This window comes from Anticarsia gemmatalis, chromosome 8 (genome assembly GCF_050436995.1).
Source record: "Anticarsia gemmatalis isolate Benzon Research Colony breed Stoneville strain chromosome 8, ilAntGemm2 primary, whole genome shotgun sequence".
Classification (NCBI taxonomy): Eukaryota; Metazoa; Arthropoda; class Insecta; order Lepidoptera; family Erebidae; genus Anticarsia; species Anticarsia gemmatalis.
In genome coordinates this window covers 4,839,579-4,864,809 of record NC_134752.1, presented here as the reverse complement: position 1 = coordinate 4,864,809, position 25,231 = coordinate 4,839,579, and the positions used below count along the sequence as shown (strand labels likewise).

The 25,231-nt window shown below is 34.2% G+C and overlaps 1 protein-coding gene across 1 annotated transcript; it reads right to left on the bottom strand.

The window, feature by feature from the left end:
- Positions 1 to 664: 664 nt before the first annotated feature.
- On the bottom strand, positions 665 to 24,704 carry LOC142974753 (UNC93-like protein MFSD11). Its single transcript, XM_076117248.1, has 8 exons — positions 24,370 to 24,704; positions 16,750 to 16,919; positions 9,731 to 9,907; positions 9,115 to 9,286; positions 8,741 to 8,855; positions 6,977 to 7,102; positions 4,949 to 5,253; positions 665 to 3,128 (listed from the first exon to the last, which is right to left on the bottom strand). Exons 1-8 carry the CDS (start codon positions 24,454 to 24,456, stop codon positions 2,919 to 2,921), a joined length of 1,362 nt encoding a protein of 453 aa, XP_075973363.1. The 5' UTR covers positions 24,457 to 24,704; the 3' UTR covers positions 665 to 2,918.
- Between the last annotated feature and the right edge of the window lie 527 nt (positions 24,705 to 25,231).

Below are 25,231 nucleotides of genomic sequence, written 5' to 3'. Positions count from 1 at the left end.
ATACATGAATTGCTCAATATTATTTTCGCTATACACAGTAATTAAAAAGTTCCCTGTTTTATCAAAGTTCTTGAATTTTTTTGCATATTGGCATACATAATTTTATACTAAACTAGTCCCAAAAATTAAAGGATATAAAAAAACATCCAAATTTTTAGGTGATTTTCAACTAGCTGTAACTCTAAGGAAAATGGTTGTACAGAAAAAATAAAAAAAGCAAATTGTAGCTCCAAGTGTCTAGTTTTCAGATATGACCATGAAATTTTTTTGTCATGGCCAGGTCTGGAGAAATCCTACGAAAACTACCGAAAAAAAAAATTCCAAATTTTTTCCCGTCTAAAAAAAGGTCCACGGGCTTCAAAAAAATTTTTTTGATTGTTTCGTTCAAAAGCTCTTTTAGAAAATTTAATCCTCTTTAATTTGCCGTATTCAAAAAGCCTGTACGACGATTTGCCGCGGAGTTATCGTCAATCAAAGCAAAAAAGTTCTTTTTGACTTTGATATTCAATAACTCCGGAAATAATGATCGTACAGGAAATCAAAGTAAGGTTTTGAAAACTGCACAATTTTCTCTATAAGAAAATGTAAACATCTTTGAGAAAAAAAAAAATTTTGAATTGAAAACTCGGACTGAAAAAAGGACAAAAATTCGCAAAATTAAGGATATTTGGATAACTTGGTATAACTTTGGATAAAATGGATGAACGAAGGATATCGTCGGTAATTTTTCAACCTCAAAGTGTCCCCTAGAATCCCTCAAAAATTCAAAGCGCTGCGATGGTTTTTTCATTGTGCCCCGAAGCTTCAAATTCTTTGTTTTTGCAAAATCACCATTGTGAGCAATTTCGTGATTGTTATTCATTATTTTAATAAAAAAAAATTTTTCTCTCTAAAATCTTTATTTTGATTAAAAAGATTGTCTCACCACAATCCGACGCCCAAGCATGTCCCAAACATGCTCAATTGGGTTCAAATCAGGACTCATAGCTGGATGATTAAGCGTTGTTACGTTGTTTGCGCGGAGAAAAAATCGCGTGCGAACTGCAGTATGAGGATGAGGATGAGCATAGGCACGCGATTTGCTTATTAATCGAAAAAATTAAGATTTTAGAGAGAATTTTTTTTTTTTAAACTCATCAATTCAAAATTGCTCATTGTAATAAGGTACGATGTGACTGTCATGTATTTTATATAAAAGTCCCTAAACTAAATAAAGAATAAAAAAAAAAAAAAAAAATTGCTCATAATGGTGATTTTTGCAAAAACAAAGAATTTGAAGCTTCGGGGCACAATGAAAAAAACATCGCAGCGCTTTGAATTTTTGAGGGATTCTAGGGGACACTTTGAGGTTGAAAAATTACCGACGATATCCTTCGTTCATCCATTTTATCCAAAGTTATACCAAGTTATCCAAATATCCTTAATTTTGCGAATTTTTGTCCTTTTTTCAGTCCGAGTTTTCAATTCAAATTTTTTTTTTCTCAAAGATGTTTACATTTTCTTATAGAGAAAATTGTGCAGTTTTCAAAACCTTACTTTGATTTCCTGTACGATCATTATTTCCGGAGTTATTGAATATCAAAGCCAAAAAGAACTTTTTTGCTTTGATTGACGATAACTCCGCGGCAAATCGTCGTACAGGCTTTTTGAATACGGCAAATTAAAGAGAATTAAATTTTCTAAAAGAGCTTTTGAACGAAACAATCAAAAAAATTTTTTTGAAGCCCGTGGACCTTTTTTTAGACGGGAATAAAATTGGAATTTTTTTTTTCGGTAGTTTTCGTAGGATTTCTCCAGACCTGGCCATGACAAAAAAATTTCATGGTCATATCTGAAAACTAGACACTTGGAGCTACAATTTGCTTTTTTTATTTTTTCTGTACAACCATTTTCCTCAGAGTTACAGCTTGTTGAAAATCACCCAAAAATTTGGATGTTTTTTTATATCCTTTAATTTTTGGGACTAGTGTATATTTTGTAAATATTTGTGTTGTAATAAATATAACAACAAGCTGTTTTTAAGGTGTTAGTTTGGCTTGTATTTCGATAAATTACATGCAGTGATATTGTGATAGCACAATGATTTTTAAAGCTTCATAATTTACCAATTTTATTTTGATTATCAAGAACAATAGTTTTAATATGCATAATCATTAATTACAAATCTACGATATTACCTTACACAGCCTACACTCATACTTCATTTCACTTATTTTATATACACACTTTTAATTTAATTCCTGAATAATTTCAAATAATATTCCTAAAATAAAATATAATAATACTTTAGTATAAATATTTCATTGTTTTATTATGGAATGTGATTAAAATACTACTCAAGGCGACATCAATACTAATCGATTATTATATTATATTTTATTTATCCAATGAAGAATCTCTAGTCACTGAGTATATTACAAAATCTCGTTATATTTTAATACGTCAAAAAGTAGTTGCGATAATATCAAAATCATAACAAGCGCTGGTAACTATTGTGAAAAATAGCAGCAATAGTGAAGGCAGAGCTGCTATTAAATAGAAAAAAGTTATTGTACGTGTAAAGTTTAGTATGTTCCTTTACTTTGTTTTTTTATGTAACTGTACCTACAAATGCTTATTCTTTTTATCACTTATGTGGCTATCTCTCGTAAAAACTGTACGTTTCACTAAAATCCATTTATAAAATAAAGTAACATCTTAAAGTAAGCAATAATCTTATATACAGACACTTCTTCTAATAGGCGAATTTTGGGAAACCTTTGAGGCCCATTTCACTACTAAGACTGGTTTCATAGCCACGCTCATTCCGTGCCCAACGTATCTAACTGTTGGCCTTCGCCGTGAATAAGCATAGCTACGAAATCGGCCTAAAGATTAGTAAGTAGAAAAGCATGAGGTTGACGTGAGAGCTGTCGTGCTCAGTCGTAGTGCAGCGCGTTGTCGGCGAGCGCGTGCGTGGGCGAGGCCTTGTCGTCGTCGAGCGCCGCGGCGCGGGCGCGCGCGCGCGAGCCCCACTCCACGCGGCAGAACGTGGCCGTGCCCAGCGACGCCAGCACGCCCAGCACGATCAGCTGCACCGACAGCAGCGCCTTCGACGAGTAGAAGAAGCACGCCGCCGCCGCCAGGGACTGACGAAACAAAAAAATATTTCAGTTTAAGAAAACGTTGAATACATGTGTACAGGAAATGATACAGATATATGAAATAGAACGCCGCCGTATTCTAACGGCGTGTACTACAAGTATGAATTGGCATCTTGGATGTATTGGTTTGAATTTAATTCATATTTTATCAGCGTTTAAAAAAACAAACACTAACCACTAGCTGAGTCACTAAATCTGGCCTCTATATAGAGTTAATAATACTCATTAACATACACAAAATATTTAACATGCCTAAATCACATAACAATTGAACACCAGCATGTTTTAGGTTTACGACTTTTTGCGTGTACGCAGATAGTGCAAAGGTATGTAAAATGCAGGTCTAATGTAACCTTGCATTCTCGTTCGTACAACATGTCACCGTTGACAAGGCTAACATACATACAAGCTAGAACTTTAAAATATTTAGCATAGATACAAAATCATTAAGGAAAATTGCACTAAACCAAAAGTGGAAGGCCATGCCCCGTTTGTATAACTAAATAGTAGGTTAACTAGTAATCTAGCAGAGATTAATATACAAATTAGTGTTAGAGTAAACATTGATATTAAGACTAGTGTATTTTCCTCAAGCCATGACCAATGTGGGCATATTTAATCATGTTGCAATTAAATTATAGTCCGACAACTTAGTAGAGAGCCTTGGAACGCACGATATGTCTAATGAGTAATTGAAATTTAAGTACCTACATGTCCATTATTTGGACATATATAGGTACTTAAATCTCGTCGTAAATAAATCGTATAGACAAATGTCTGCTGCATAAGATTGTTGATGAATGAAGCTCGGAATTTGATATTTTGTCTCCCTCCGTCATCCGGGAACATAGCATGCAAGGTTCTCTACTAAGTGGTTAGACTATAGTGTGCCACATTTCAATCATTATCTCTTGTTTACTGCACTTTAAGTGTGATTTGATTGAATCAAGGCAACAAAGTTAATCGTTTGCAGATAAGAGTTTCTTCAAGCATGTGCAAGGTCGGTACTTATTAAATAACTCTAACAAGTAAGAAATTGCAAAACTGTTGGGCCTATTTCAATAGCTGTTAATTGAACTATAGAAGTTTCTGATTTTTATCATACATTTATAATTAAATTCAGATTTATCGCGGGTTATTTTAGTTAATAAACCATTCGCAACCACATTTATATTTAATAGTTCTACCACTACAAAATTAGCCCAAAAAAATGCATTTGTCTAGAACATTTTACAGTAATTTGATATAAAGTGGCATTACAATAAGCTTTTATAACATACAGCGCCACCGTGTGAGAGAAATCGGTACCAAAAATACAATATCATCCAAAATATCAAACAAGGAAATTGTGTATTAGAAATCAGTTATCTAGTAATTACATTTTCTATATAAAAATAGAAGCGATATCGCTCCGTCATAGTTTTATCCATATGTCGTGTTAACCTTGAAATGTTAATTGCTTTGCCTTTGCCATTTGTACAATTAACGACCAATTGTATTTTTATTTTTATATAGAAATCAAGCTCGACTTGTAGTTTTTGATAATGAGATAATTTAAAAACTAGTCGCATTTCAAGTTCATGTAAAAGACTAGCTTATTTGCGTACCAAATTTTATCAAAACGTTGCGATGAATGTTTTTTGAGAAAAATAATACTGGTACATACAACCAACCTCATAAACTTTTCCATAACTAATGTGGTTAACTACAAATTGACGCACAATTCAAAGGACTATTATTACACATATAAAATTATACTTTTAAAATCCTACCTAGTTAACAAAATGCATAATAAAAGAACTCACCTGAGTAAACTTAAACAGCGCGAACGCAGAGGTGCTGTTATCTGAATAATTTCCACCCAAAATTGAGTAAATCTGAGTATTGAAGCAAGCATCTCCGAAACCAAGTAGGAAACTGCAGAACATGGCCAGTTGTGGTGACGGCGTGATGTACGACACTTCCTCAGTGTCACCGAAGGGCGCCACTGTTGGCAGGTTGATGAAGATCAGGAAGAAACTGCCGAGGTGGATGAAGTAGCCCATGATCACGATGGGATCGCGACCCCAACGGGTTGTCTTTGAACCCAGGATACCGAATAGAGCTCCACCTGTAATAAAGACACGAATATTTACAACTCAGTAAAGAAATTGTTTTATGTTCTGTGACGTCACGCAACTATTTCAAACACAAGCCGCTAGAGGGCATGACGCGGTTGAAAATATTGAAAAACTAATTGGGTCGGGGAAAACTGTGTCGTCAGCAAATGTACGCAATGCGTTGTAGTTAGTCTTGAGGCAAGGGATCTTTTACCTTATGATTCAAATATTTGTAAGGCTTTGGGTTTTCATAAAATGTATTGTTCACAACGGTACCCGCAGTACAGGAAACAGTTTGTTCCAAAGTACTTTACATGACGTACTTACGAGTCATGATTGCTATACAATGGATAAACTAAAGAAAAACGTCATAGAATATGTCCGAAACTAAAATAGCCAAAAAGCATCCCATCTAATACCATGGGGGTACAATGTACCTTTATCATTACAAACAAATGAACAATTTTGCAGATAGGAAACGTTTTATTAAATTTAATTATAGATACTAATAGCATTGGTTTACCCCAACTAATTGATTTCACAAGATAGCGGCAATATAAACAATCAACATTTTGATTATCATTTATCGCTAACTTAAATATTTTAATTCAAACACAAACTTTTCTACCGTCATGAAATATTATGAAACAAGACAAAACATTGAATTTTAAAGTAAATATTACGAAATTATAAGTAAAGTAGACGTTATGAAAGTGTGTTAGTTTTACAGCTATCTATTTTACCGGATCAATTACCCAATACTGAGTATCGAGTGTAAGCCCAAAGTCAATATCAATAATCTTGTAGCATTTATCTTAAGATAATCACTACTGACATTGTTCTTCAATAACCATATTGATAATTAATAAAAAATACATTAATTTTGTAATTTTACGTTCTAAGTGGTATTAACAATGGTCTATTGTATTTTTAAATCAATATTATTAATGATAAATTTCCTTTATGTACACAATTTATTTACACAATGTATGTATAATATAAAATTCTCGCGTCACAGTTTTCGTTGCCATACTCCTCCGAAACGGCTTGACCGATTTTGATGAAATTTTGTGAGCATATTGAGTAGGTCTGAGAATCGGCCAACATCTATTTTTTATACCCCTAAGTGACACTATTTTTTATTCTATTTATATGGCAAAACAACGTTTACCGGGTCAGCTAGTGTATGTATAATATGACGCTTTTTTCGTATGAGAGTGGTCAGAAAATGCAGAATGATACCAAACACGAATTTTGCTTACTTTTTTCACTTCATTTACCATAAACATCTTGTAATACATGGTGTTTAAATTCTTACACGTCATAATTATAACTATAATAATATGTAAGCTATGCTGTATAACTACCTCATTTTTATTTTAAATGGTTATTTGTAAGCATAATAGAAATAATTCCTAATATTTGTTCAAGGTGACAAACGTATAGTTTATTGCACTATCAGCCTTGACCCCGTCTCTTTTCATTGTAGATAAGATATTTATAGATAAATCGTTTCAAATATACTCTCATAAGAAAAATAATTTGACTATTATGGAATAAAGTGAACAAGTGACGTGTCGACGGCATATATTTGACTGCAAATAATTTAATTTCTGTGCAAATATGTCCCGTTTTTATTGAGCCTTTTTGTGTCAACCTACAACCTTCTTCAAAGATAGAACTATACAAAGTAAAACAGACCTTAAAGAACAAGAAATAAGGTAGCAAACTCACCGAGCACCTCTCCCATACCGATGAAGACTCCGGACAATCCGACCAGTTGTTTAGCGTTCTCTCCCATAGCGAGTGTGAACCCGATGCTGGGGCTGTACACGCCGCTGAAGAACGACAGCTCCACACCTGAAACACATGAAGAAAATTAATTTTATGAAAGTTCATATTATAAGATATTTTTACAGGTAGGTATTTGATGAGTGCATATAAAACTATTTCAATTTGGGAGTCGTGTTAAAACTGGATTGTGGAGGTCTGACTGGCAGTCGCTCCCTGTAAAACATTGGTATCCAGCTGCATTCGTCGAGACTGGAAGCCCACTCTAATACAGAACGCAGTTGAAAGAAATACTACCTGATGATTACGATTATATTAAGCCATAGATTACTGGAACCTTCCCAGAATTACTAATTCAATCAAAAATATTTGTAAGCAATAACGTGGAACTGTACCTATGTATTGTTCTTCGTCGCATTTTAAGCGAAAGGTCGAATATCTCACGTTTACAATGATACACGATATCATTATTTTTATGGAGTTATCCATGGTAAAGTGATGGTCAATGTGCTCAAGGTTGCGAGTATCTACTTATTCATACAGGACATTCTAAACGAAAATTTATATACTTATTTGCACACCACACGTGCATAATTAATATAACAACACGTAAAGGAAGTGATACGACACTTCTAATCGAAGAAGGAAACTAAAATACCATAGGAATTGTGTAACATCACAAATATGTTAACCAAATTAATATGTCATAACTATAATAATAATTCATTATCATGTGTCAAAATATTTCCATAAAACCTCGACTAAAATTGTTTAATAATGTCACCATTACTTGCGCGTGCCTTTATACCGGCGTAATAAATGCGTGCGTGTACTGGATTGACATTTACAAATGCAGATTCATTGAAATGTTTTAAACCGGTTCTTTTAACTTTAAGTGTTTACCTCTATATTGGTTTATACAACTAATTAATTGAATACAAAAAGAGGATAGCGCCTTATAAATGCTGGTTTACCAATTTAAAGTGACGTATTGAGGATAACAAGGGGGGGCAGGTAGAAATCGTCCCAAAAATGAGTTTTATTACAAAGTTATTTCGAAATTGTTTTGAAAAAGAAAAACAAGGTAAAACGTGGTCGAATGTTCATTAGTATTCTGTACAGGCTCAAGTCACGGCAGTCAGTGATCCCAGAATTCTTAAATGAAACTTTACATAGTTTGGTTTAGAACGTATTAAATATAACGCTTGATACTGATGTAAGTAATATGTGTAAAAAATAGTTTTTAAAACAAACAACTTATATTTAGTAAATACTTTGATTTTGCTATGTATTTACCTACTCGTCAAAATGATGTATAGCAACCAATTTTGATTGAAAACGTTACTTTACGGTAATTAAAAACAAACGTGTAATTGTTAAATAATGTCGCAGAACTTAGATTAGAAATCAGTAGCATAACTTTGAACGATTGTAGAGAAAACTGGCAAAATGCCCTGACGTTCAACTTTCGAGAACCTTGGCCCAACTAAGATAAGAATGGGCTAAACAATTTATAATCCAAGAACTAGGTTGCGAAGTGACTATCCGAAAATACCAGGAGTTGGTAGCGCTAGCCTAGCGCGTTTAAACGTACTTAGCGCGTTTACTTAGCGTAGCGTGCGGGACGTATACGCGCGTATACGCACGTACGTTGTTTACTCATACTCACAAAACTAATCGAGGTGTTTGAAATATGAAGCTACTTACCAGTATAAATGAAAGTGACGCTCAGGAGCAACATGTCTCTGGTACAGAACAATCTCAACGCTCCTTTGAACGCTTCCATCGGAGTCTCAGCCACCTCATGCGTGACAATTTCACCCTGAAAATTGTATCAAAAGCTTTACTAATACCCTAAGACAAAAGTAGGTCTACTTTGCATAAAAATTTCCATAGTCGTTTAAGGATCGGTCAAGGGACATCGAGAACTTGTTTATGAGTTTTAATAATCCTATTTGAATGCATATTGTGTTAATACCAAAAATACCACAAATTATGAGGTATTAAAACTTAAAAGGTATAGTCGGCCGTGATTCAATTGTAATATAGACGTTACGTCAATGGAATAGAGTGCAGTTTACCTTGGCATCTTCAATGGAGGGCGTGCGTTTGGTAGGTCTGAGCAGCATTAGGAACACGAGACCCACGACACATACTCCTGTCAAAACACCGAATACCACGTTGCGGGTCTCGACGTCGATGTGCGTCTTGCCTTGGAACTTTATGAACACGAATAGATTGCCAAAGAACATGCTGCAAAAGACAAAAATCACCGTCATTTAGAATATTTTCGCGTGTGTGCGTGCGTGTTTATAGATTATATTTATGAAATCAATTTATTTCGTGCTCCTGTAACATTTCCTAATTAAGTGAGTGATTAATTTGAGTTGAGCGATGCGTAACAAACTTCAAGTGTGTTGTCGTGCAATTAATTTTAAAACTTAGAGGCTCGCAATCCGATCTACGATGCAATATGCAGTTGTAATTCTAAAGAATGTGGCTCTAAGTTATATGTATGTAAATTTTAACTTGTTGATAGTTTATCTCTCAGTAGTCAGTACAATAGTTCAAACAAGCAACATAACAAAGAGAACACATTTCCTTCTTACTAAACACATTCGTAATCTATGAGCGTGTAGCCAATAAATAGGGATATCGGCTCTACATACACAAGTAGTAGGAAGTATAGATCATTACCTGCACTGCAACATAGCCCAGAAGACACCGGAATTCCTGGATATAGTGTCGGCATCGCTGTTGAGCGTGAGGTAGTTGCCTTGACCGGTCCATATGGCGGCGGCGCCCGCGCCGATCAGCACGCTGGCCACGTACAAGAGCCACGTGCGCGGGAACAAGAAAGTCACTATGAAGAACCTGCAATAGGACGTCTCGTTATTGATCCGTAGTACTTTCGCTGTCGTTGGAACATCCTGGTTGGGTTTTTTATCCACTGTCAGTACAGTCTACGGCCTCTTGTTACAAGTCCACACATCACAATAAACAATTTCATTTAAAGATTGGAAAATAAGACAATGTTGGATTCTCCTTCAAAGGCGGATGCTATAGTATTAGTTCCTAAGCTTGCTAAGAATGTCATAGTTCCTAAACATCAAAGTCTGATAACAATACTAGTATGTGACTAGGAGTTATTCTGATCATACGTGATAGTTGAATAATAGGTATATCAGCAGCAAATAGAGAAAAAGAGACGTAACAAATCACTATATTGTAAAATAACTATAATTTAAACTTCACGGTGATAATATAATTACAATGTGAAGTAAACTATGAATGGTAGAAATCCACTTTAAAACAATGATTGAGAGCAAAGTTAAGGAAGGTAAGATATGGCGAAATACTCTCTATATTCATATCTACTCGGTTATAAAACAAGAATAAATGAATAATTAACAATGAAACTTTAATTAACAATGAGAGTATTTTAGCGATAGCATTCATGATTCATCTAACAGTTCAGTGACACGGAGATTTGACCGGAGAGAAAATAATAGGTTCACTTGAATTATGTAATGAGTCTATTAAAGTGTTATCCAATGCAAATTTATAGAAGAATGACTACTTGCTTTGATTGTCGCGAGCACGGTGAAGTACACGTAAGCCTAACTAATCCAACTTCACGACCAATGCAGAAGAAAAAGTGAAACGAAGGCACGTAAAATAAGTAAATTGAACTCTGGCAAGATGCCATCTGTGAACTTATAAGTGAGACATATGCTACACAGTGGGCTACTAACACACAAAATATGCAATGTCGTTTGTTATGCAATTGCAAAAAGTGTTTACGAATTGCAACATGATTGTACATTATGTTGTACTGGCCTCTGAAGTCCGAGCATAAAACTAGTATCGGTGTTATATAATGTACTGAATCGCTAAGTACGGATGACCGTCAGCCTCGACCGATTCCGAGTCTAACTCTCTTAGAATTGCTTGAATAGTAATGACCTCTGTGTACTGAGGAATACGGAGAAAACAGATCGTGGGTAATGTTACCAGTCTAGTCGAGAGTATGACGTGACCGTTGCTGATTGTCATCATTTACACTTGAACAGCTACAAATACGTCTCAAGTAAACAGTTGTTTTTACTTGAAACTGTAATACTTGCTGGACATTATAACAAGTTTTCCTGGTAATTTTCTTCGTCATTTGTTATAACGCCTGTCACATTATGATGTTACATCTTGATGTCAATTATCCCTTAGGGAATTTTCTAACTGTTGAATAATATTCAATGTAGCAAACTTTACTAAAGAATTAGTCAGTCCTACGGTTTCAAAGAGCGCATCTATCCACCTACCCATTTGCCCATCATAAACATTGTACAATCAGTTTTATAACTAAATTGCGAAGTTTTAAAAGGCCCATAGAAAGCATTTCCGTGATTGACGTAACAATTTTAGAAAAGTAAGTTTTATCCTTATTGCATAAACGAGATTTCGGTCGGGAAATCCCACAAAATATAATTTTGCTTACATTACGCACAGTGATGTATTAGGAGATAACAAATTTATGTGATAGTGAGCGAGGGACTCGACTTTAACATCTCTACACAGTTTACTATAACTAAGGCACGATTCCTGGCAATACCAACAACATAATTAGAAATAAGTACAAGCGATTACTTCGTCTATTTCATGCGATTAGCGGAAGTAATTACAGTCTGTAGCAGCGGCTCAACCACGTGGCTCTCGTACAATGCAAGCAGATGACGCAACATAAACACTGAGAGTGATAGAACAATAGGAAAAGCTATTGTCGTGGTGACAGGCGTACAAGTTCGACATAATACATCGTTCCTTTGTGTTATTTCGTCAGAACATCGACACTATCATCATAATTAACTACCTAGTAATAAAACTACGCGCTTTTATCGTATCTCACACAATATGCATTCGCATACATACAGGTACAGTCATTAGATATAATGTATAGTACTTTGAAAACCTCTGCCTATTGTGTGTGTGTGTGACAAACATCGAACTTGCGTAAATAATGTTGTAACAAAGCATCGCTATATAGCAGACACCTACTTCTACATAGCTAGGCTTTACAAAAGGACAGATAATGAATGATGACACCACTATACTTCTTCTAAAGAGCAATGTTCTCCGGACCGAAACTGCAGCCGAGTATGATTTTCCACACACTTTCCTCCACTGGAAACTCGAACTATGCGGAGAATATAAATATTTACGATATACTTTCTAACGGCTTACTTACATAAATATATCTAACGTAGTACTTTTATTATGGACTCATTACGGCTAATCATTATCAAGGTACTTACGAAATAAGTACAAAACTAAAATGAGTGCAATGTCGATAACTAGATATCATATAACAGTTAACTCCTGTTCCACTCTGACATGAGGCAATAGACACCACAGTTCCCATTACTTGCTGTTAAGCAATTGCCTCTAACTTTCCTCGTTGACAACACTTACCAAGTAATCTCGATTTAGCAATCAGAGCGCTTGTTAAAATATCGAGTTTCTAGGTAAATATGTTAATTGAGAGTTCTTTCTCGTATTATGTTTTTCAAGGTTAATAGTCTAATAGTCTGTTCGCAATTAGACTTAAAATAGGACAGTACAAATCACTAAACGAACCTATTAAAGATCATTCACGTCACGCATTTGTATGTAGGAAATAGATACTTATTACTATGAGGAAGAACAAAACAGCGTTTCTAATGAGTCAAATTGACTTAATTTTATATGAATGTTATTATATTTGGTTCCATAAATAATATATTGTTATAAATAAATGAAAGGCAAGTGGAACTATGCAACAAAGCCAACGAACAACCTTGAGGGGGCGTGATCTAGTCTAGTGAAGGTTTGCGAGCGAAAATATTTCGATACGTACACGAATACCAGTGCACTCGACGTCGATTAATATTTATGCACATATTTGTAAAGGATATACTCATAAAAACTCAGGTGAATGACCATAAGAATATGCCCTACGGCCTACCGAGTTTTCCCCGTCGTCTGAGGCACTTAATATTATTTTGCCAGCCAAAACAACGGAAATGTAATTAAAGCACCTGACCAATACATAGTATACATACTGTCGAATCTGTACGATGCTATTCTATCCACGACAAAAACAGATAAGTTAACTATGGTAGAAAGAATCCAGATTTACTAAAATACTTCAAATAAGTATAACTGCAACATTGGCATTCGGTTAACTACCTTAAAACGGCTTGTGTTAACTTGTGTAGAAGTCAAGACATAATTGGATTGACAAGTTCCTTATACGTATTACTTTTTAATGGCTGTACCTTTAACATGTTATTATTAGCCAGTATTTAGTATCCGGTACTGCATAATGATTGCTGTTATCACCGTAGTTGTGAACTACGCGTAGTATCATTTCAATTTATTTCACAGTACGATGTAAAATACAATAAGTTATTTTCTATCAATACTGTCTGTATTGTCCCTAGAGAATTCTACACTTTTAGAATACATTATCAACGTGAATGTCGTGAGTTTCCTTACAAAGCTCCTTTATTCCTTTTACTATTTGAATATACAATCTGGTAATAAATAAACACGCGTTGGAATGTTCGAAAGATAGAGACAAAGAAAGATAATTGTATAAAACTTGAAGACTAAAGGAATATGTATCCGTAGTTCAGTATGCAAGAAGTGGGTGTGTCACTCTTGACACACCCACTGGCCACAGCCGTCAGAGACCAATGACTGTTACTATACACGTATACGTACTCGTAGTCCTTGACCGTACCGACGTAGCGTAAAGTAGCCTCTCTTTATACAATAACTAGACGTACAAACATGGATTTGTAATTAGATCGCGAGCAACAACCGAAATATTGTAAGTACTGAGTAGAGCTGCTCATTTAAAATGCATAACACACCGACATAACGGACCGTGCATTGGGTACATGTAATGAGCAGTTATGTGGGCCCAACTGAACTACAAAACACCGAACTACGTCACTATAGTATACTAGGTATTCACTATTCACTATAACGTAATAGAGACAGTGACTCGTTCTGTGAAAATGACTTTAGATAGCCAATTTCTATCTTCAAAATATAAAACTGCAAATCATCCATGCACCATAACAATAATTCACCAAATGAGGCTGTCCTACTGAATTAATTTGATTGCTAATGCCTAATATATGTGTTTTGATTCTAATATCTACTTCCAAACACAGCAATTCACACCTACTTTTATGTCTTCGAACTTTCAAATAGCGACCTTCAGTTTTACAAAAGAATTTGTAGAACGTGCCGAAACATACGCCTACTCTATACATTTGTTTAGACGTTGAACAAAAGGAATTGCACTCCTTCATACAAAAATTTAAGAAAAATAACGAACAAGGATTTAATGTTTTTATGATGTCACGTCGTGTTCTTTGCGAAATAAATTACAAGAGAAAAAAGCCTTAAGTGTTTTTAAAATGTCTTCAATGTATGTTCAGGCTTCAGACGCCGACAGTTTTTTCTGTAAAGGATATATCGCGATTAACACATCCTTAGCACGAAAAACCTTTATAAGAACCATAGAACATCACGCAATGTGAAATCCGATACGGTGCGCAGGCGCAGCTCAAGACATCGCACATGTGTGATAATAATGCGTGAGTTATCCACCGCCTGTTTACAACCAAATGGACGGTGAAAGTATTCACCGAGATTTTATGTCTTTTACCACAAATTAAATTATACGAGTGGCTTGTTTGAAAGCTTGTTACGTTTTCATATTCATCAATAACACTATATAGATGTGCGAAAGTTAATAGCATATAGATCTCTACTAAGAGCCAATAGAGCCATTAGGCACGGTCGACAGCTCAAATTGGAGACAACTGTAATCTACGATAGTTTAATTAGACAGCTCTGCGAACGTAGTTTCAGCACGGATTCTCATATCGTCTAACTTTAACTATGTACTCACTAATTGCTTCATTTGCTGATAGATTGACTTCCTAGTAACAACTGACGTTGCGTAATAGTTCTTAACAAGGAAAACGAACTTCGTTTGCGTGATAGAGAGTTCTAAATCTCACCACATATCAGAGTTTAGAAGGATACATAAACCGATCATGAAGGAATTAAAATATGAAACCGCAAGATGTTTCCATTGTGTTTTATAAACAATGTCTCGTTCGTGTAATAAATTGTCGTCCTTTACCTACAGATAAGTGAATTATGTCAGAGGTTAAATAACGATAAAAGTGACAGCAACTCGATGACGTAAAGTTATTTGTTTCTCGTACAGTTCTTTTTTCAATCTTGTTATTCGCCGTCATGCTTTTTACCATTTACTTAATAAATTTGACCCTGCTTGATAAGAACTGTACAAAGAAGAAAATAAACGTACATATATCAATCAATCAAATAAAATAAAATGTAATTAAAATCCCGTTTAACGACACTTGCTATGGAATCGGGTAAGAAAACTGCGCAGTAAAGTGATGCTATCTTTTTCGAAATGTTGGTCTTTTATATTTTCTTAAAATCTTTAGATATCTATTTTCTACTTCGGGCAGTCAACTTTCAAACAACAAAACCACTGCAAAATTCGTTCTCAATACATGAGGCTGTCATGACGTAATCATCAATGGCGTTACAATGGACCACAAACCCCGATAGTCTTACCTACGACCTACAAATCGACAGCTGATTGATTACTATTAACTATTTACACCCATGCTTGTCAAAAAAGATTGCATAATAATCACTGGCTGGTCTAAGAGAATTTATGTAATCAAAGTTAACTTCTGCATGCAACTACGAACACAAAAACTGCGTACTACGTAGACTTAACATTTTAGATGATCTTCAGACATTTCCCACTTTTAAACGGATTTAGACGAAACATTAATAATTATATAAAATGTGTGTAATCAAGAGATCCTTCCGCAGAATTTGAAATATAACGCAGTTATTTTTTGTGACTGACTGAATACTTAGTACCGGTTTTTCTGAAAGCAAAAACTTAGCAATTGCATAGTAGTTTCTCAGGAATAACTATGAAATCTTGTAGAGTTCGTTTCCAATCTTAAATTGGCCAAGAAACGTGAGGTTTCGTTGCGGAGCATGATGTGATTCGTATTATTTGCAATGCCGAGAAAATGGAAAATGCAACACACCGCTGAACAGAAAACTCTACTGGTCGTGTTGAGGTTTCAAACTATAAATAAGCACTCTTACAAAACAGTGTTTTGTTGACGTTACCCGAGTTTCTAACCGTCCAATATTATTAAAGTAAAAATCAATTAATTGTTGTACAAAGATGTAAAAACTTGATAACAACTCAGTCTAGGTAATAAAAAGAGAACTATGAAGCGCTTTAGCTTAAGTGTTGAATTAGAAATGAAGTAAAAATATCGTGATTAATTGTTCCTAATCGTAAAAACGTGAATAATTGTCTGCTCTAGATTTCTTACTGATATTATCATTGTCACAGCCTTGCAAGTTCAGTTTCAAAGTAATTTAACTTTTTGCGACAGGTCATTGACGTCGAACGAAGGTAGCAATTCAGCAAAGTATTTTGTCAAGTTCCGACTGTAAAGTCAGTCGGAACTTGTTATAATGACAATTTTTAAGACAATCTTCGTGAAATTAATTTATGGTCTTATGTGGAAAAGTTTTACTTTATAGCGACTAATGGAAAGTCAAGGTGATATTTCTGAAAGTGTACTTACAAATAAGTGAGTCCACCAATGATCATGGCACCTCTGGGCCCTGTGATGGTGATGATGGAAGGTGCCATCCAGTTGCATATCGCCAGGGTGGCGTATATGATGGCCAGGGAGGTGTAACCATCGCCAGTGAACGCCGGGTCATCTTGTGATATACTGTCTAAAACAGTTTTCTGCGGAAAATGAGAGAATGAAATCAATTATAAGTTATTTATCTGTTAAGTTAAATCACGTAATGTTTTGTATCATATGTATTATATGTTTATGCGTAAGGTACATGTTTTCTCAAAATATGTTGTCGTTATGACAAAGTACTAAATCAAAATTTAACTAGTGATAAGGGATTGGTATTTTACTCTTATGTTATCTTCGTAGTTTTAGTTTATTTAATGTTAATAGATAAATTATTTCAACATCACGAAAATTTGAATAACAAGAAAGCAAATTTTAATAACTGGTGGTAACTCATCAATTATAAATAATACTAATGATAGTTTAACATCGTGTTAAACGTTTGTATCTTATATCTATCGCTACGATCTTAAACTGCACCTCATTATCATAATGAATTCATTAGTGACACTTCTTCCAATAAATTAATATGCAGAGAAGATTTATCACAAACCTTGAAACAGTTTCGCATAATCAAAAGATCAAGAACGGACGCAGCGCGTACTTGACATTGTAGAATGTTTATGGACTTTACCCAAATATAGATAACTCGCAGCATCTCTATAAAACCTCATTTTATATTCCGACAGCTTGGGTTTCTTTATGATATTTGATTGCAGTTTCTCTTATTTAAATTTCGCAAATTGTTTAAAAGCATTTAGGATTTTATATTTACAACCTTGTTGTCCCCAAAATTTCGCCACGATGCATCTGCTTTCGAAACGAGAAAGCGTGGGATGTCCACTCAAAAACAATATCGATAAACTTTGAAAATATCACTCCACATGTTTGGTTCGTTAAAGTGTTTATATCAATGCGATAAACCATTCGTGTCGTAATATGTCGACCAACAATACTTTCGATTTCAAAATTTTCCTTAAACCAAATCCAACATGCATCTGCATTTGGACATACAAGGATGTTAAATATTGCCAAAACATCACTTAATAAGGAGTGTGTCTTGTGAATGTGATTTAATTGACAGTTTCACAACCAACAATAACCTATTATGTGGATGGACTCACAAGAGCAATAAATTCTGTAGTATGCTGAAAAATATACAAAATTTCAAGAGCAATAGTTTTGCTACAATCTACGTTGTTAATGTAAAATAGCGGCGGGATTTATTAGAGACTCGCACGTAAAATTGTTATGTGGATTTTATAACGGAAAGTGTAGATAAAAGGAAAATTGTCTTCGAATATATTTTTTTAAAGAGTGTAGTGGAAAGTCCAAAATGAAAGTTGGGAAGGGTACCGATCAAGTTATGTTCAAAACCCGTCCGTAATTTTTTTCCCCAAATTAAACTGGTTCCCTTTGAAACACAGGTTTTGGATTCTGCAGCATCGTCCCAAAATTTACGTTGCTTACTTGAGGAGGTCATTGAACGACGACTCTTTGCGGACAAATAAACACCAAGTTACAAGATAAAAACAAGTCGTTAAATTGTAGACAGTTTCTTGCCACAATATGCAATGTACCATTTAATTTTCACTTCGCGTTTCTTTTATCTACAGTTGTTATGTACACGACATTCGTCATTACTCAATAATCAGGTTATAATTATAATTAAAACCCTTATAGGACTTGTAGCAATGTACTGTGCTTCCGGAATAAAGGTTAACATAAAACAGCTCATTTATCATACTGTTGCATTCGTTCAGGTGCGTGAGGTGTACTTTCAACCTCACAAATTATCTGAAAGCGATACGTCATTGAAAAAACCCTTGAAAATAAATATCTCTCCAGTAGATCTATCTGACCTAAATTGAATACAAACAAATCCTTGAATTTATCGAGTTGTAGACAAACAATGATAAACATCCACTTGATGTTTTATCCTCTTGAAGATGTGACTAAATAATGAAGACTGAGTAAACACTAGGTATTTGTTGTGTTACGGATAACCTTAGGGAGCCCTAAGATTAAGAGTAATTCAATCGGCTAATGGAACGATCCAATAAAATTATGCTGTCTTTACTATTTCGGTTTATTATTTTGATACATAAATAATTTTACTTCGCAACGTTTTCGCCTACGCGCGTCATATTTACGTCAAGAGCATTCATCGGGGGAAAATAAAATATCTTCTTAAGTTAATGTTTTATTTTTGTTATCTCTATTCCATTGCATTAAGTTTGTTATAATAACCCAAGACTAATAATAATATTGTTTTAATAAATAAGTATAAGGTCTTCTAAATGGGACACATATGTAAGTAAACGTTTGGAATATTGGAACAACCAATAAAACCTTTGTAAACGAGGATGTCTGTCTGCAACGCAGGTAGCATCGAACAGCACAAAGTAAAGGTGACATAATTGGGATTGGTCATTGGGAAACAAAGTGAAGAAAAATAACATAGTCAAGAAAATATGTAAAAATAATGGATTTTAGCCATGGAATCTCTGTAAAAAACGTAATTGTATTGTGTGTAGTGTTGTATTGTATTTAAGTGCAGACAATATTGCCGTCCTGTAAATTGTCGGCAGTCACGACGTTAAATGCAATAACAGAGGGAAAGTATCGGCACCTAGAGCTATACCGCTATACTTTGTACTATAGGCGCGTATTTATAAGTACTGGACGAGGCCTTTCGCCCGTTCAACGACTGCGTAACATCGTCCATCGAGTGCAACAACCCACTTAGTGATTGATTGATAAAACATAAGTGACATAACAATGGGCTACAGATACAGGGTCAACATACTACTTCAAACACTCTTTAAACAATATTGAACAATATCATTACATATTTAAAGATGTCCTCCCACCCCGCGTATTTGTTCACGATAAACTTAAAAGCTGTTCATCATATTTTTATGTAGTCACAAATACCTAAGGCCGAATAAATACAAACCCTCTTTTTCATAAAAATATATGAAGTTATGAAAGTCTTATAAAGAGTTTTGTTTCTTTCACTCCTTAGCGAAATGAAAAAGAGAAAACATATTATAGTAGTGTTTTAACAAATTTTTAGGTTTATAGTGTGTTTATGCATAAGAGGGAAAGAGTATAAATTCACAAATTTCCATTTGTTAGTCCCATTAAAGGGGTTTACGTATATACATACGTACCCACATAAAATCGAATCTTTTTCCTATATGGATAGGCAGAGACCAGAGAACATTACGTGGAATAACACTATTTTCTGAAACTGAAATTATTTTCTTTATAAGTGTTTTTATTGAACTTAATAACACATGCGGCCTGTTTCATACCGACCTCAGTGATCAACCTCCCCAACACCGGGAACACGGGTCTATTATAAAATAAATAATAATTATAATGTTTAATTAGTAGAATATATAACTAAAAAGTGAATAATTAATTATACCGGCCAGTAAGCATGTAACATCCGCAACGATTCTTCATTTACGTAAAAAAAAATACTATTGCATACCTACTATCAATAAGGTCACTAAAAACACAGCGCTTGTTTTGAATAAGTTAAACAGAATACATAGAGAAATGTTATAGAACTCGATGACAACCTCTCCTATCAATCTCTCTAAGTGTTATATTAGTTTGTATCACAAAATCAATAAGTAGCTTGAATAAAGAAGCTGAAAGAAACATGTTGCATTAAGAAATAATGCCGTGTGTAGTTGCATAGATTGAAATCGAACTATTTAAAAAAGAGGTAACAACTGCCTGAAAAAAGACCGTAATCATCTAAATATACCAAGTTTTGAATAAGTAAATAAACAAACAAGTAACTTTGTAGAACACCGAACACAAACAACTTTCGCTTCTAATGCAATATCGATATTATTTTACGTCAGATATCTTACGCAGAACTAAGAAGTTAATGCAGCATCAATGCCACGGCGCAACTCGGAAGAGATATGCATTCATTCAAAATAATAAGATAAAAAGCTATCTAAGTGTCGGATATTTTTCTGAAAATGAGGTCACTAAGATATATTACAAAATAAGTATATCCATCTGTATGTAAACGTCTTACAAATGGTACATTCACACTTAATAATCAGTTTTATCTCAATGACATTTCTCATTGTATGATGGGAGATCGACGCACTAGTGGCACTTACACAATGGCCTTTTCGAATCTCGGACGATGATCTCAATTTACGGTTACGTCAACAAAACATAAAAGGTAGGTACCTTGCACACGTGATAATAACGGAATATACCCGTCCATAAACGTCATTATCAATATTTCGTCCTTACAGTCCTTAAATATCGCTTAATAATGTCGGTTCTTTATCGATTACACAATGTATTACGAAATACATGATTGTATATTATGGTAATAAATACAGCTGAGGAGCATCTGTTTGTCGCTAATTATATTAAATTACGTTGCGAGTACGTTATTAAATTAAAATAATTATAAAATGAACAGAATGTGTAAACAACGAATTGATAAGTATTGACTCATCGTAAACATTTGGATATTTGGAACTTCTGTGTGGAAAAGTAACACCCAAAAAAGTTATTTCAGGTGTTTAGTCATATACACCGCTTTTTATGCTGTCCAGATTAAACCTGTTTTAAGGATTTTATGTCGAACTTCCATTAAAAACTGATATCGGAGGTGGCCATCGTCCTTAGCCGGATTTTAACGTAAGTTATCTTTGTGAGACATTTCCATTAACAATAAAATATCAAAAATCGAAGGAACAAGATTATAAATTTAAGGAGACACTCGTTTTATACCTCCAAGAATCGCTTTAACACATGTCTTTACAGTTCTTAAATTTTAAACGTCTCTAACGCGATGCATTTCCAACATTTACTGCTCAGCAGGTGAAAAACTAAGTAACGAATATAGGTTTTTTCTTCTTAAAGAAGTTCTAACTCAACTCCCGCACTAAGAATTGCTCTTGTGTCGGTGACTTTAACAAACATACAAACAACGGACGCAAAGTACAACCAAACCCAATTAGTTGTGGATCGCCCAAACAATTGTTCCGTGTAGGAATCGAGCCCACTAAACCACTGCGCCACGGAGGCGGTCATTTTGGCGTTTGCATCCTAGTTATCCTGCAGTTTAATTTGCCATTTAAATTTCATGTGAGCAAATGTTTTTGTATCAAACTAACGGCACTTTGAGGTGCCTGCAAAGAGTATTGTTCGCGAATATAAAAATCGCGGGTGTCGCGGGTGATCGATCTCCTGCTTGCCGCCTACATCAAGTTCATCACACATCGGTATTCGACACGTGTTGCGTTATGCGCTCTTTTGTCCTCCAAAGATTGCGTATCATCCTTGCTTTTACGCCACGTACAAATGCTCTGTTAATTCAATACAACTAAATTTTATGCTTTAGATTTAAATTTGGCGAATTAATGGAAATTATTTGAAATAATTTCCCATTTAAAATATACATGATACTAGATGGACATCTTTATCAGATTTTATAAATGTTAGTATGCTGACATGACCAAAACTCGTACAAAAATTAAAAAGAAAATAACATTTTTTATTGGTATTTCGGACAGGACAAGACATACAAAAACCTGCAGAGTTTGTTATTGCTTTTCTAGCTATCAAAGCTTTTAATTTCAACTAATATTCATAAAATAAAGGCTGTTAGAGTAAATGGCATAATAACTCTATAACGGGTTAGTCTTAGCCATTAATCACGCGGAAAAATTAAAATCCGCTTTCGTATTCGACTAACGTCTTCACACTTACATGGAGACTTGGAATGATGCTTTCTTTTTATAAAAAATACATAATTGAATATTGTCTTATAGGTCAGTAACCAAAATATGTGTTTGTACGCAGGATTATAGGTACCAAAATATTTACGACTATTAAGTATGCAGTATACTTTATACTAGCGACCCGCCGCGGTTTCTCCCGATGATTCAAAAAGACAGAAGAAAAAAAAAGCCCTGTACAATTTTCACTTATAAACCATCCTCATGAATCACTCTATCAACTAAAAAATAAACTGCATCATAATCCGATGCGTAGTTTTTAAGATCTAAGCATACATACATACAGACATTCGCGTTTATAAAGCACTTTTATTAGTATTTCTTAAATACGACAGCTAGGCACACACATAAACTGCCATTTCAATGCAAAGGACTCTTCTTTTTATTGTTTTGGCAGAAAATATTGCAGACGAAATAGGTACCTTACAATGCAAATTAGTTTAAAATACAACCTGAGAAATAGGTAATGGAATGTGTAGTGAGTTACAATAGATTATCTAGTTGATAATTAATAGAGGACTGTGTTATCCAAGTGTGATAAAATACTCCATATGATGATACCATTTGTTATGCTTTCAGACAGCAGACCTTTCTTTTTTTTAGCTAACCTTATTTGTCTTGTTAAGTTGAGTCCATATGAGGTTCATACATTTCCCCACAAGGGGTACATTTCTCCCTGACATCTAAAGTTTTTATATGATTTGTTCTTTTAAAACAATAAATATAAATACACAAATAACATCAGACATAATAAAGTGACTGTAAAGGTAATCTATGCAAATAACATTAAAATTTAAATTTCATTTATTTTTTATTTTCTAACAAAGCTTATACTAGTCCATAAAATCAGAATTTATCAAGACACACCCTAACAAGAAAAAGAATAACAGCCAGTTTCAATTAATATTATTATTAATAGTGTGAACAATAATAACAAGCAGATTACTGAATAAAAAAAACTAATAAACCTGTCCTCTACGAAGGCCATTTATTGTAAAAAAAAAGCACCTTCTAATACTTTTACACTAGTGTTGTAATAGATTGAATGATATTTGATTTGACATTAACAGGTCAATGAAATACAAATAGTTGATGCAAGGTCAGAATGACATTTTGTATGTGGAATGCAATCCTTTCTACTAGTTCCATGTGGCGTGTAGTCTGTGTACTATGCCAGGAAATAGTGATGTTTATCAGAGAACATGTGTTATGTGATAACTGCCAGTGTGTACTATATTGTAAATGTATTTTCTTATTTATTACTATGATAAACTATTGTTTGGTATAGATGATTGTATTTTAAATTAGTTAATCATCAAGAAATCATTTTTCTAGTCTTATTATTGACTAATTGTGGTTATTTCAATTATTAATTAATTGTGGCAGTTAATTGTGTGTTGCCCCTTAAATGCACTAAATAGTGTTAAAAAATGCTGGGATATTTTGCATCAACTGAGAATAGAACACTATATTTATTAAGCATGCTAAATACTGTAAACAATTGAAATACTGATTAACAAATCTAATACTCTTTGAGTTAAAATCTGTTTAAGGATACCAGCTGTCCTGTCCAATGTATTTTTGTGAATAAATAATAAAATATAATAAAATATTTACATAATAACTGTTTCATTAGAAGAATAAGATAGTTTAAAGAACCATCCTACAAGTGCTACAGGCAACAGTCAAAAAGTAAACAATACTGAAACAAATAGTGTTATTGAATGGTATATTTGCATAACAATGATTGAAACCTTACCTCTATATTTCCCATAGTTTGAAACGCAGTAAACACGAACATAAAACCGAATCCAAGCAGTATAACGTTTAAAAATTTTCGATTCATTTTTGCTGATTTATTTTTTACTATTAAACAAAAATAATATTTAACTTAAAGCGAAACGTGTACAGAACGTAAAAGTACTCTTCAGTCGAGTATCCGAAGGAGAACTGACTTGCGCACGTTAATTTACAACAATATTACATTCAACTTTTGAGCTCCCTCCACCAACAAGACTCCGTGAGCAATACAAGCAAAGAAATTATTGTTTTCTCACTTGTAAATAAATACACGATTTATAATCGGGTCTGTCAAATGTGACGTTACGATTATGACATCCAATGACAACCATACTTCAAAAACGTTTAGTTTTTCCAATTTGTTGTAGTAGGCAATGTTGTGCTTATCATTCAGAGTTGTCATCCAATGTCAAAATGTAGGTACCTATATTAATAATATTAACGAGCCTGTACTTGACCGGCGTACTGGACTCGGTGGACTCAACTTCACTCAAGGCCTAATCGATAGAAAATTCTTCTTTATCATCCATTCCTTTCATCCATTAAAGGAATAAATTGGTTAAAAATTCAATAGGCATTGCACGCGTCAATTAACTTTGTGCGTTTGAATATTGCTGCAACCGCTGTGGAGGCATTATGTATTAAAAACTAGGTTATTTTGTAAATAAATGCGAGCGTTGGAAACGCAAAAACGATGAATGATGGACGGTTACTTCACCCAATCGTAAATCATTAATATGTAGAAATGAATTAGTTCCGTTTATTAATAAAAGTCTTCGCAGGGCTTTGCTTTTCAAAGTTATAAAATCCAATTGACAGCG

Bases quoted from the DNA above. Each gene is read 5' to 3' on its own strand.
- LOC142974753 (XM_076117248.1), bottom strand. From the start codon at position 24,456: ATGAATCGAAAATTTTTAAACGTTATACTGCTTGGATTCGGTTTTATG. The intron at 16,920-24,369 runs GTAAGGTTTCAA...CATTTTCCGCAG, and splicing joins AAACTATGGGAAATATAGAG to AAAACTGTTTTAGACAGTAT. The intron at 7,103-8,740 runs GTAAGTAGCTTC...CATGTGTTTCAG, and splicing joins CGTCACTTTCATTTATACTG to GTGTGGAGCTGTCGTTCTTC.